This window comes from Gymnodraco acuticeps, unplaced genomic scaffold (genome assembly GCF_902827175.1).
Source record: "Gymnodraco acuticeps unplaced genomic scaffold, fGymAcu1.1, whole genome shotgun sequence".
NCBI lineage: Eukaryota > Metazoa > Chordata > Actinopteri > Perciformes > Bathydraconidae > Gymnodraco > Gymnodraco acuticeps.
This window is the reverse complement of record NW_022992013.1, coordinates 1-15,054: the sequence shown is the minus strand read 5'-3', so window position 1 is coordinate 15,054 and position 15,054 is coordinate 1. Positions and strand designations below refer to the sequence as shown.

The window sequence follows — 15,054 nt, the reverse complement described above, 5'->3', positions numbered from 1 at the left end:
ATATACCATCATCCAGCACCTGAGTGGATATATATATATATATATATATATATATATATATATATATATATATATATATATATCATCATCCAGGACCTGAGTGGATATATATATAAGAGGTTACGCTAACGTTAGCACGTCTGTCCCACTCTTAAATGACTTTATTTTAATGAGTTTTTCCATCATGTTCAAATGTTTTTCTCTTTTGAAAATGATAATAAAGTATACTATACATCTCACTTGTCCAAGTATCTTGTTTTATGTTTACTAACCATCTGAAGCGTTTTAAGGTCTTTACGATGTATGTGTAGAGCCAACTAGCTTTAACAATGATACAAAAGCTCCTTTAATTCTTTATATCATCCATGTAGCCTTCTTTGTAAAACGACATACTTCATGTTGGCTGTAGACGGAGTTTACCACTAACTTATTAATCTCTTGTTCAGCAACAGATCTAAAACTGCTTTTTTCCACTCTTTGAAAGTTAATGGTAAATCCGTTAGTTATTGTAATTTGGGAAAACTGGAAAGATTTACAGAGGCAGCAACTAGCCAATCGGAAGAGAGTATTCCCCTCAGGTCATGGGATGTAACGGTAGACTGCATAGCTCAAGGTCACAGGTTCTAAAAACATGTTTTGTCTTTCATAAAACTGATTTTTGATTGACTTTGTGATTTGAATCATAAAGACTAAAACCCAAGAAATCAATATAGCTGACGAAATAAAATCGTTGCCCGAAAGACAATTTCCTTTGAAAACAAAAACGTTCCTAACGAGCTATTTTCCGATTAGTGAAAACATACTAATTTACTTAAACTTAAAGTTCTTCAAAAGGTAGTCAAGAAGCTGAAATTTAAAAAGGGGTTATTTTAGATGTGTTGGTCACAGGTACGTTAATTTAAGAACCTGAGATCTACAGGTATGACCACCTTGACAGATTACTGCACTTATACTTTGATTGTATTTCCCTGCTGCCTCCCTTCAGGGTTTGAGGCCTCCGAAGCACATGTACTTGACCTCCAGATACTCGTCCACGCCGTATTTGGAGCCTTCGCGGCCCAACCCGGACTGTTTGACCCCCCCGAACGTGGCCTCCGGGGTGGACAGGAGGCCTTCGTTCACTCCCACCATCCCCACCTCCAACGCCTCCGCCACGCGCCAGATCTGACTCACGTCCTGCGAGAAGAAGTACCCTGAGGACAGGAACATCACAGCATTATAGTGTAAACCGGAATGATCCACATCCAGGGGTGTATCTGTGTGCTTTCTTGCTGTGTGTTCCTGCCTGTGAACATGACATAAGCGGCTCATAACCAATTGCCCCTTGCAGGATTAATAAAGTTGTTGATTGATTTCAGGCAGGAGTCCTGTTGTGAACCCTGCAATGTTGATACCACAAAGTTTAACGATAGAAACGGCTGGATGCTAACCTGCAGATGTTGGACAATTTGTATAATTAGCAAGGTTGCGTTAATTTGCATCAATTAGCATTATATCCTATCCTAGCCTATCCTACTGGCTGATTTGGACCATTTTGGAGTGGTTTTGGGGGTTATTGAGATGTATTGGTGCCGAGTCCATTTCTGACATTTATCAAGATTCAAAATTGCAGTTATAACCAGAAAGTTGACATATCTGTTCTCTGTGGACTGCTTTTTGATTAATTTAGGGTCGATTTGGAAGATTTAGGGGACTCGGGATGATCTGGATTGGACAGATTGCTTATTTAATTGTGTCCACAGTAGAGGTAATAATGTTCATCTTGTGCTCTCTATATCCAATGGTCCAACTCTACTCATGGTAGTCCACAGAGAACAGATATGGCCACTTTCTGGTTAAATCTGTCATTGTTGATCCTGGAAATGTCAGAAATGGATTCAGCATCCTCACTAAGCCCCAAAACCACTCCAGAACTGTCCAAATCGGCCAAGCCATCTTTTTTTTTTTTACAATTGTTGACATGGCTATAATCCTAATTAACGTAATGTTGTGCAAATGTCCCAACATCTGCAGCTTAGCATCCGGCAGTTTCTATGTGCTGGAGACCCTGCTCTACAGTTCAGGGTTCAATTTGATGACAAGTAGAAGAACAAATCTGACTCTTTTTATAAGCAACTCACCTGCCAGCCCGACATTAGAAGCGTTAGCGATGGCCAGAGCTTCCTCCTCTGTGTCAAACCTGGAAACCACAAACATCTTTAGTGGTTGATGTATTTCATCTTTTTAACACATTTGAACTGTTTTTATAAAGCGCTACCTAGACGATAAACATCCATAGCAGGTGCATTATAGCTGTTGGTTTTTGTAAATAGACAGATACTTTATTGTTCCCAAATTGGGAAGTGATTTTGTTCCAGCAGCGTGTTGTCAAGCATTATTTGAGTAAATATATTTAAAAAAGATAATTAATATTAGCAGCAAGTATTTATCAATTCTAAATCATACACAATAAAATATTGAATACATTGAGTACTTTACAATATACAGTCTTACTAAGCTACAGGAATATATAGAAATATGTTACACATGATGGCATTGGATTGAATACATACACAAAATACATATCATTTATTCTCTGTTTTAGATTTTTCTCTTTCCTTTTTAGGTTTATAAAAAAGGTCATTATTGGATCCATGTGTACAATAATTATTTGACAATTAAATCACATTTAATAGAATATATTTTTACTAGAATCTTTGCATAAAATAAATGATAATAAATATAATTTTATTTGCTAATTCTGTGCCTCGTATTTTATTTAAAGAGGTTATGTACCAGTCCTGTGACATGGCTTTCTGCCTGAGAAAAATTGAATTAAACAAAAAGTAAAATAGAAAAATGACCCTCAAGTTTAACACAACAATAAATGTTGTTTCAAAGTGCGGTTTGATCTTTGGTTTATTTAATTCAGTGTGGTTACATCAACTCTGAGCCTTATGCAAGGTGGGTTAGGATGCCAAGTCCTTATTTGATATTTTCCTAATACAGTTTGGGACATTTCTAAAGAGATGTGTATTTTTGTGAAAACACTGAACGTCCTCTTCCAACATGAGAGTAACTGATAACAAAGGTATCAACTGTAGCTGTGAACATGACAGGATGTGTGATTACCTAGAAGAGCACCAGGACTGTTTGAGGCAGATGATAGCTATGTGATTAACATGATGATTCAGCCTCTATGGAGAGAGACATCAAGCATGCTCATTTCTGACGTGGAGCTAATCTGAAGTAAACATTGAATACTGCTTTCTATTCCTCCATCTTGTGACTGTGTAACTCCCTCTCTTGGATATCAGCATGTGAAGGACACTGTTCAGGAACTAGTTGATGCTCTGTATGTGATGACTCCTTCCATTCTGGAGAGGATCACAGATACATGGATCCTGAGGCTGAAGCTCAAGCCGGGGACCAGGGAGACTTCTCTAACAGCTTTATGAGTGTCAGACCTGATGACGGGCAGCAGCGGGCCGAAGGTCTCCTCCCGGGTGCAGATCATGTCTGTGGAGACGTCAGTGAGGAGCGTGGGCTGCACGAAGGAGCCGTCCAGACGCTTCCCCCCCCGCAGAACCTTCGCCCCCCGGGACACCGCGTCCGAGATCTGGGCCTCCACCTGCACACAGCATCAGAACCAGGTTTATCACCAGGTAGGTTGACACGTACGAGGAATTTGACTTGGTGTCATGATGCATACATGAAAGTAAAACAAAGATTAAAAACAAAGAGAGAGAACTATTTTAAGAAAACTATAATAACATAAAAAAATTATAGTAAAATATAACGGTGGATGTTTAATAAGAACTGGACACAGCCTGTTCTTTCCTGTGAGAGCTGCTCATTGGCTCATGAGGACAAATTGGCCTGAGATTCTCTAGAGCAAAACGTCGCAGATTACCCATCATGCCTTGCTGTGAGAGCAGAAGTACCCGTATGTAGCTCATAGAGCGCAGTTGAGTTTCCCCTTAAGCCCCACCTCCTGTCATTAAGCCCCGCCCCCTCAGAAGAATGAATGGAGAGAGAAAATACATCTGGATTCAACTTTTACACCTGAACATCAGCAGGAGAGGACTCTTTAAAGTAGAGACACTACATACTGATATACACCTGAACATCAGCAGGAGAGGACTCTTTAAAGTAGAGACACTACATACTGGTATACACCTGAACATCAGCAGGAGAGGACTCTTTAAAGTAGAGACACTACATACTGATATACACCTGAACATCAGCAGGAGAGGACTCTTTAAAGTAGAGACACTACTTACTGATATACACCTGAACATCAGCAGGAGAGGACTCTTTAAAGTAAAGACACTACATACTGATATACACCTGAACATCAGCAGGAGAGGAGTCTTTAAAGTAGAAACACTACATACTGATATACACCTGAACATCAGCAGGAGACGACTCTTTAAAGTAGAGACACTACTTACTGATATACACCTGAACATCAGCAGGAGAGGACTCTTTAAAGTAGAGACATAACATACTGATATACACCTGAACATCAGCAGGAGAGGACTCTTTAAAGTAGAGACACTACACTGATATACACCTGAACATCAGCAGGAGAGGACTCTTTAAAGTAGAGACACTACACTGATATACACCTGAACATCAGCAGGAGAGGACTCTTTAAAGTAGAGACACTACACTGATATACACCTGAACATCAGCAGGAGAGGACTCTTTAAAGTAGAGACACTACATACTGATATACACCTGAACATCAGCAGGAGAGGACTCTTAAAGTAGAAACACTACATACTGATATACACCTGAACATCAGCAGGAGAGGACTCTTTAAAGTAGAGACACTACTTACTGATATACACCTGAACATCAGCAGGAGAGGACTCTTTAAAGTAGAGACATAACATACTGATATACACCTGAACATCAGCAGGAGAGGACTCTTTAAAGTAGAGACACAACATACTGATATACACCTGAACATCAGCAGGAGAGGACTCTTTAAAGTAGAGACACTACATACTGATATACATCTGAACATCAGCAGGAGAGGACTCTTTAAAGGAGAGACACTACATACTGATATACACCTGAACATCAGCAGGAGAGGACTCTTTAAAGTAGAGACACTACATACTGATATACACCTGAACATCAGCAGGAGAGGACTCTTTAAAGTAGAGACACTACATACTGATATACACCTGAACATCAGCAGGAGAGGACTCTTTAAAGTAGAGACACTACATACTGATATACACCTGAACATCAGCAGGAGAGGACTCTTTAAAGTGGAGACACTACATACTGATATACACCTGAAAATCAGCAGGAGAGGACTCTTTAAAGTAGAGACACTACATACTGATATACAGCTGCACATCAGCAGGAGAGGACTCTTTAAAGTGGAGACACTACATGCTGATACGTCTTGTTCTCTCTGCAGAGCGAGATCTCTCCCTGTCGACCCGTTGCTGTGAGTGAAACTCCTGTGATTACATCTTGAGTAGTTTGTGGTTCACCTTCTCTGCAGCTCTGTTGTTGATCAGCGGGCCCTGCGTGGTGCTGGGCTCCGAGCCGTGACCCAGCACGAGTTCGGCGTCCATCGCTCGGCTGAGCTTCTCCACGAACACATCGTGGATCTTGCTCTGCACCAGGAAGCGGTTCGAACACACGCACGTCTGCAGGAAGAGGGGGGAGTCAGAGTTCTGATGTTTTATGTTCAGCGGTGGGAAGTAGTGGAATACAAATACTTCGTTCTGGTATCAGTTCTTTACTCCACTACTTATTTTTCTGATGACTTTCTACTTCTCACATGTTGAACTCAAATACCTGTACTTTCTACTTCTTACATGTTGAACTCAAATACCTGTACTTTCTACTTCTTACATGTTGAACACAAATACCTGTACTTTCTACTTCTTACATGTTGAACTCAAATACCTGTACTTTCTACTTCTTACATGTTGAACACAAATACCTGTACTTTCTACTTCTTACATGTTGAACTCAAATACCTGTACTTTCTACTTCTTACATGTTGAACACAAATACCTGTACTTTCTACTTCTTACATGTTGAACTCAAATACCTGTACTTTCTACTTCTTACATGTTGAACACAAATACCTGTACTTTCTACTTCTCACATGTTGAACACAAATACCTGTACTTTCTACTTCTTACATGTTGAACTCAAATACCTGTACTTTCTACTTCTCACATGTTGAACACAAATACCTGTACTTTCTACTTCTTACATGTTGAACTCAAATACCTGTACTTTCTACTTCTCACATGTTGAACACAAATACCTGTACTTTCTACTTCTCACATGTTGAACACAAATACCTGTACTTTCTACTTCTTACATGTTGAACTCAAATACCTGTACTTTCTACTTCTCACATGTTGAACACAAATACCTGTACTTTCTACTTCTCACATGTTGAACACAATACCTGTACTTTCTACTTCTCACATGTTGAACACAAATACCTGTACTTTCTACTTCTTACATGTTGAACACAAATACATGTACTTTCTACTTCTTACATGTTGAACTCAAATACCTGTACTTTCTACTTCTCACATGTTGAACACAAATACCTGTACTTTCTACTTCTTACATGTTGAACTCAAATACCTGTACTTTCTACTTCTTACATGTTGAACTCAAATACCTGTACTTTCTACTTCTCACATGTTGAACTCAAATACCTGTACTTTCTACTTCTTACATGTTGAACACAAATACCTGTACTTTCTACTTCTTACATGTTGAACCCAATACCTGTACTTTCTACTTCTCACATGTTGAACCCAAATACCTGTACTTTCTACTTCTCACATGTTGAACCCAAATACCTGTACTTTCTACTTCTTACATGTTAACTCAAATACCTGTACTTTCTACTTCTTACATGTTAACTCAAATACCTGTACTTTCTACTTCTCACATGTTCAACTCACATACCTGTACTTTCTACTTCTCACATGTTGAACTCAAATACCTGTACTTTCTACTTCTCACATGTTGAACCCAAATACCTGTACTTTCTACTTCTCACATGTTGAACACAAATACCTGTACTTTCTACTTCTTACATGTTAACTCAAATACCTGTACTTTCTACTTCTCACATGTTCAACTCACATACCTGTACTTTCTACTTCTTACATGTTGAACCCAAATACCTGTACTTTCTACTTCTTACATGTTAACTCAAATACCTGTACTTTCTACTTCTTACATGTTGAACTCAAATACCTGTACTTTCTACTTCTTACATGTTGAACTCAAATACCTGTACTTTCTACTTCTCACATGTTGAACACAAATACCTGTACTTTCTACTTCTTACATGTTGAACCCAAATACCTGTACTTTCTACTTCTTACATGTTGAACTCAAATACCTGTACTTTCTACTTCTTACATGTTGAACCCAAATACCTGTACTTTCTACTTCTTACATGTTGAACACAAATATCTGTACTTTCTACTTCTCACATGTTGAACCCAAATACCTGAACTTTCTACTTCTCTCATGTTGAACCCAAATACCTGAACTTTCTACTTCTCTCATGTTGAACTCAAATACCTGTACTTTCTACTTCTTACATGTTGAACCCAAATACCTGAACTTTCTACTTCTTACATGTTGAACACAAATACCTGTACTTTCTACTTCTTACATGTTGAACTCAAATACCTGTACTTTCTACATGTTGAACTCAAATACCTGTACTTTCTACTTCTTACATGTTGAACCCAAATACCTGTACTTTCTACATGTTGAACTCAAATACCTGTACTTTCTACTTCTTACATGTTGAACACAAATACCTGTACTTTCTACTTCTCACATGTTGAACCCAAATACCTGAACTTTCTACTTCTTACATGTTGAACACAAATACCTGTACTTTCTACTTCTCACATGTTGAACCCAAATACCTGAACTTTCTACTTCTCTCATGTTGAACTCAAATACCTGTACTTTCTACTTCTCACATGTTGAACCCAAATACCTGTACTTTCTACTTCTTACATGTTGAACTCAAATACCTGTACTTTCTACTTCTTACATGTTGAACACAAATACCTGTACTTCTACTTCTTACATGTTGAACACAAATACCTGTACTTTCTACTTCTCACATGTTGAACACAAATACCTGTACTTTCTACTTCTCACATGTTGAACCCCAAATACCTGAACTTTCTACTTCTTACATGTTGAACACAAATACCTGTACTTTCTACTTCTTACATGTTGAACCCAAATACCTGTACTTTCTACTTCTTACATGTTGAACTCAAATACCTGTACTTTCTACTTCTCACATGTTGAACACAAATACCTGTACTTTCTACTTCTTACATGTTGAACTCAAATACCTGTACTTTCTACTTCTCACATGTTGAACACAAATACCTGTACTCTCTACTTCTTACATGTTGAACACAAATACCTGTACTTTCTACTTATCTCATGTTGAACACAAATACCTGTACTTTCTACTTCTTACATGTTGAACACAAATACCTGTACTTTCTACTTATCTCATGTTGAACACAAATACCTGTACTTTCTACTTCTTACATGTTGAACACAAATACCTGTACTTTCTACTTCTTACATGTTGAACACAAATACCTGTACTTTCTACTTCTTACATGTTGAACCCAAATACCTGTACTTTCTACTTCTTACATGTTGAACTCAAATACCTGTACTTTCTACTTCTCACATGTTGAACACAAATACCTGTACTTTCTACTTCTTACATGTTGAACTCAAATACCTGTACTTTCTACTTCTCACATGTTGAACACAAATACCTGTACTCTCTACTTCTTACATGTTGAACACAAATACCTGTACTTTCTACTTATCTCATGTTGAACACAAATACCTGTACTTTCTACTTCTTACATGTTGAACACAAATACCTGTACTTTCTACTTCTTACATGTTGAACACAAATACCTGTACTTTCTACTTCTTACATGTTGAACTCAAATACCTGTACTTTCTACTTCTCACATGTTCAACTCACATACCTGTACTTTCTACTTCTTACATGTTGAACACAAATACCTGTACTTTCTACTTCTTACATGTTGAACACAAATACCTGTACTTTATACTTTCTACATGTTGAACTCAAATACCTGTACTTTCTACTTCTTACATGTTGAACTCAAATACCTGTACTTTCTACTTCTTACATGTTGAACACAAATACCTGTACTTTCTACTTCTTACATGTTGAACACAAATACCTGTACTTTCTACTTCTTACATGTTGAACTCAAATACCTGTACTTTCTACTTCTTACATGTTGAACTCAAATACCTGTACTTTCTACTTCTTACATGTTGAACACAAATACCTGTACTTTCTACTTCTTACATGTTGAACACAAATACCTGTACTTTCTACTTCTTACATGTTGAACTCAAATACCTGTACTTTCTACTTCTTACATGTTGAACACAAATACCTGTACTTTCTACTTCTTACATGTTGAACCCAAATACCTGTACTTTCTACTTCTTACATGTTGAAACCAAATACCTGTACTTTCTACTTCTTACATGTTGAACCCAAATACCTGTACTTCTACTTCTACATGTTGAACTCAAATACTGTACTTTCTACTTCTTACATGTTGAACACCAAATACCTGTACTTTCTACTTCTCACATGTTGAAACCAAATACCTGTACTTTCTACTTCTTACATGTTGAACCCAAATACCTGTACTTTCTACTTCTTACATGTTGAACCCAAATACCTGTTCTTTCTACTTCTTACATGTTGAAACCAAATACCTGTACTTTCTACTTCTTACATGTTGAACCCAAATACCTGTACTTTCTACTTCTTACATGTTGAACCAAATACCTGTACTTTCTACTTCTTACATGTTGAAACCAAATACCTGTACTTTCTACTTCTTACATGTTGAACTCAAATACCTGTACTTTCTACTTCTTACATGTTGAACTACAATACCTGTACTTTCTACTTCTTACATGTTGAACTCAAATACCTGTACTTTCTACTTCTTACATGTTGAACACAAATACCTGTACTTTCTACTTCTTACATGTTGAACACAAATACCTGTACTTTCTACTTCTTACATGTTGAACACAAATACCTGTACTTTCTACTTCTTACATGTTGAACACAAATACCTGTACTTTCTACTTCTTACATGTTGAACTCAAATACCTATACTTTCTACTTCTTACATGTTGAACCCAAATACCTGTACTTTCTACTTCTTACATGTTGAACTCAAATACCTATACTTTCTACTTCTTACATGTTGAACTCAAATACCTGTACTTTCTACTTCTTACATGTTGAACTCAAATACCTGTACTTTCTACTTCTTACATGTTGAACACAAATACCTGTACTTTCTACTTCTTACATGTTGAACTCAAATACCTGTACTTTCTACTTCTTACATGTTGAACTCAAATACCTGTACTTTCTACTTCTTACATGTTGAACCCAAATACCTGTACTTTCTACTTCTTACATGTTGAACTCAAATACCTGTACTTTCTACTTCTTACATGTTGAACTCAAATACCTGTACTTTCTACTTCTCTCATGTTGAACCCAAATACCTGTACTTTCTACTTCTCACATGTTGAACTCAAATACCTGTACTTTCTACTTGAGTGCTTCTGTGTTTTTTGTATTTTTGCACAACTATTTCCTTCGGGATGAATAAAGTCTCATCTTATAGTTTGTACTGTAGCACTGCGAGTACTGGTTACCTGTCCGGAGTTCCTGAACTTGGAGTTCATGGCGCCGCTGACGGCCATTTCCACGTCTGCGCTGTCGAACACGATGAAGGGGGCGTGGCCTCCCAGCTCCATGGACGCCTTCTTCACCGTGTCGGCGGCCATTTTCAGAAGTATCTGACAGCGGAGTACACGATGTTTAAATACTGCAGCATGGTCAGATATCACGCCTGCACGCTGCTGTACTGTGTGTGGGAGAGAGACTAGGTTTTATTATTAGGTGAAATAGGAAGTGTGTATCTCAAGCTTCTTATGCAAACAAGTTATTGAACTAAGATTTCTCAACTTGAACTGACTGAAGTTAAGCGGGCTTATTAACAAATCAATACTGCTGTGTAATACATGTATATATATATTTCAGACGTACAATAAGACATGTGTGGGCCAAACTCCATGATACCTTTAGAGATCGCTGACGGCCAATTCAAAATGTATAAATGATGATTGATGCACAATTCATAATAAAGATATGTTGAAGGAGGGAAGGACCCCGGCCGTAGTTTGGACCCCCTGTTCTGTAACTTCCTCTCACCTTGCCGGTGGCCGTGGAGCCGGTGAAGGAGATTTTGGCCACCAGGGGGTCGGTGCAGAGAACCTGCCCGACAGAGGGAGTCTTCTCCCGGGAGCAGGGGACCACGTTGAAGACCCCCGCTGGGACCCCCGCCTGCTCCGCCAGCTGCAGGGTTTAATAATGATTGATCATGAAAGTGTTCTCAAAGCTGGTGAAGGTGCAGCTAGTTTGAAGTACTTTGTATACTGCAGGGTAGCTGGTGGATTTACTCCAGGTGGAACTAAAGTCTGATTCAACACTTGATTAGATTTCACATCATTTATCCACATCTGTGAAGTAACTAAAGGGATTAAATACATGTAAGTACACCATGTACCTCTGAACTGTAGTATTGAAATACTCAAGTTAAGTACAGTACCTGAGTAAATGTACTTAGTTACGTTACAGCTCTGATGATATCATCCCCTCTCCAGGAGTGTGTGCGCCTCAAAGTGTGTTAGGAGAGAGCGTAGCAGTGGATTCATGATGATGAATAGAATCAGGTCTTAAACCGATATGAGGCGTAGTTACCTCGGCCAGAGCGAGGGCGGACAGCGGCGTGTCCTCGGCCGGCTTCACCACCACCGTGCAACCGGCCGCTAGCGCCGCGCCCACCTTCCTGGTGATCATCGCACTGGGGAAGTTCCACTGTGGACGGAATCAATTAATTAATAAACTGACTCCCAACTGTAGCTGTGAACATGACAGGATGTGTGATTACCTAGAAGAGCATCAGGACTGTTTGAGGCAGATGATAGCTATGTGATTAACATGATGATTCAGCCTCTATGGAGAGAGACATCAAGCATGCTCATTTCTGACGTGGAGCTAATCTGAAGTAAACATTGAATACTGCTTTCTATTCCTCCATCTTGTGACTGTGTAACTCCCTCTCTTGGATATCAGCATGTGAAGGACACTGTTCAGGAACTAGTTGATGCTCTGTATGTGATGACTCCTTCCATTCTGGAGAGGATCACAGATACATGGATCCTGAGGTTCAAGCTCAAGCCGGGGACCAGTGAGAGTTTTCTAACAAATATTAACATCTGTTTATGTTATTTAAAAAATTGTACACGTTTCAAAATGATGCCAAAATCACAACAGACTGGTATCTTGTTACATTACAGTACATACAATTCTTCTTCTGTGGTTATTGTAAGTCAGTCAGTAGGGGCTTGGACTGGGAGCCGTAGGGTCGCCGGTTCAAGTCCCCGAACAGACCTAAATATGGAGTGTGGACTGCTACTTGGTCCCAGTTCACCTCCTGGACCCTGATGTGGTGCCCCTGAGCAAGGCACCGGACACCCCCCCACCCCCATTGCTCCCCGGGCGCTGTGCAATATCTGCCCACTGCTCCCAGTACTAAGGTGGGTCAAAAGCAGAGGTCAAATGTCACTATGTGTATGTGTGACCATTAAAGAGGGATTGATCCTCTGGATTATATGTTTGAACACTAGATGGCGTAATGGGGCAACAACATGTAACTGGTCTCCTGGCACAGGTGTGTGTGATATTGACTGGGAGAGCAATAGTTTTTTGACCGTGTCTGTGAACACGCTGTTTTTCTTTGTAACTAAAAGATATTGAAAGCTAAACTTCGTCGTACATGGAACGGTCTAGTTAACCCAGCTTAGTCGATCCCAGGGGATATTGAGTGGCAATAGTCACCACACGCTCCGATTCTATCTACTGTAGAAACTAAAGCTGAAGTGGCAGCTCACCGGCGTGATGATGGCGGCCACGCCGGTGGGCTGTTTGAGGAGGAGGATCTTCCGGTCTCTAGCGGGGGAGGGGACCACGTCTCCGTACACTCGCCGAGCCTCCTCCGAAAACCACTCCAGGAAGGAGGCGGCGTACGCGATCTCCCCGCGGGACTCCTGCAGGGGCTTTCCCTGAAGACACAGAAAAACATCTGGTCAAAGGTCTCTCTCACGCTGACAGGTACACGGTTAAAGGGACCTATTATACAAAATCCACGTTTCCATGTCTCTTCTACATCAACATGTGTCCCGTCTTCTCCATGTCTCTTCTACATCAACATGTGTCCCCTCTTCTTCATGTCTCCTCTACATCAACATGTGTCCCCTCTTCTTCATGTCTCCTCTACATCAACATGTGTCCCCTCTTCTTCATGTCTCTTGCTACATCAACATTGTTCCCCCTCTTCTTCATGTCTCTTCTACATCAACATGTGTCCCCTCTTCTTCATGTCTCTTCTACATCAACATGTGTCCCCTCTTCTTCATGTCTCTTCTACATCAACATGTGTCCCCTCTTCTTCATGTTCCCTCTACTTCAACATGTGTCCCCTCTTCTCATGTCTCCTCTACATCAACATGTGTCCCCTCTTCTTCATGTCTCTTCTACATCAACATGTGTCCCCCTCTTCTTCATGTCTCCTCTACATCAACATGTGTCCCCTCTTCTTCATGTCTCTTCTACATCAACATGTGTCCCCTCTTCTTCATGTCTCTTCTACATCAACATGTGTCCCCTCTTCTTCATGTCTCTTCTACATCAACATGTGTCCCCTCTTCTTCATGTCTCTTCTACATCAACATGTGTCCCCTCTTCTTCATGTCTCTTCTACATCAACATGTGTCCCCTCTTCTTCATGGTCTCTTCTACATCAACATGTGTCCCCTCTTCTCATGTCTCTTCTACATCAACACGTGTCCCCTCTTCTTCATGTCTCTTCTTCATCAACATGTGTCCCCTCTTCTTCATGTCTCTTCTTCATCAACATGTGTCCCCCTCTTCTTCATGTCTCTTCTACATCAACATGTGTCCCCTCTTCTTCATGTCTCTTCTACATCAACATGTGTCCCCTCTTCTTCATGTCTCTTCTACATCAACATGTGTCCCCTCTTCTCCATGTCTCTTCTACATCAACATGTGTCCCCTCTTCTTCATGTCTCTTCTACATCAACATGTGTCCCCTCTTCTTCATGTCTCTTCTACATCAACATGTGTCCCCTCTTCTTCATGTCTCTTCTACATCAACATGTGTCCCCTCTTCTTCATGTCTCTTCTACATCAACACGTGTCCCTTCTACATCAACACGTGTCCCCTCTTCTTCATGTCTCTTCTACATCAACACGTGTCCCTTCTACATCAACATGTGTCCCCTCTTCTTCATGTCTCTTCTACATCAGCATGTGTCCCCTCTTCTTCATGTCTCTTCTACATCAGCATGTGTCCCCTCTGTACTCACACATTCGAAGGTGATGAGTCTGGCGAGGTCCTCTTTGTGCAGCGTCAGCAGATCGAACCACTTCCTGAGCACCACGCTCCTGTCCTGCAGGAGAACCAATCACAGCGCAGCAAGGTCATTCAGGGTTCATTTGTAATAATTACACGCATCAAAGCAATCACTCATGTTGCAGCCTCAGTGTTGAATTACTTAAAGGGGACCTATTTTTACTTTTTGGTTGTCCCCTCTCCTGTTCTCTTGGTTTTAGTGCATGTAAACGGTCTGCAGAGGCTAAAATCCCCATGTTCCCTCCAGATGGCGTTCTGTCCCACACAATAAGTCATATTAAGTTTATTTGGCTCGACTCATGTTAAATACGTCTACTCAGAAGTCCTTGCCCAGTCACTCTCACGGTGTTTCTCAATGTCGAGGAAGGACTGTTCCAATTCCAGGATCCTTGGAATTCTACCGAGGACTGAATCCTTCGTTGCGGGAAAT

At 40.0% G+C, this 15,054-nt stretch overlaps 1 protein-coding gene across 2 annotated transcripts; it reads right to left on the bottom strand.

Moving 5' to 3' along the window:
* Positions 1 to 734: 734 nt before the first annotated feature.
* On the bottom strand, positions 735 to 14,661 carry aldh5a1 (aldehyde dehydrogenase 5 family, member A1 (succinate-semialdehyde dehydrogenase); the record flags this gene model as incomplete). Of its 2 annotated transcripts, XM_034201410.1 has the most annotated exon segments (9): positions 735 to 1,193; positions 2,121 to 2,179; positions 3,447 to 3,610; positions 5,496 to 5,654; positions 10,783 to 10,926; positions 11,342 to 11,485; positions 11,891 to 12,007; positions 13,084 to 13,254; positions 14,578 to 14,661. In XM_034201410.1, coding segments are annotated over 9 exon segments (1,254 nt in total), but the record flags the coding sequence as incomplete, so codon positions are not given.
* Positions 14,662 to 15,054: the final 393 nt, after the last annotated feature.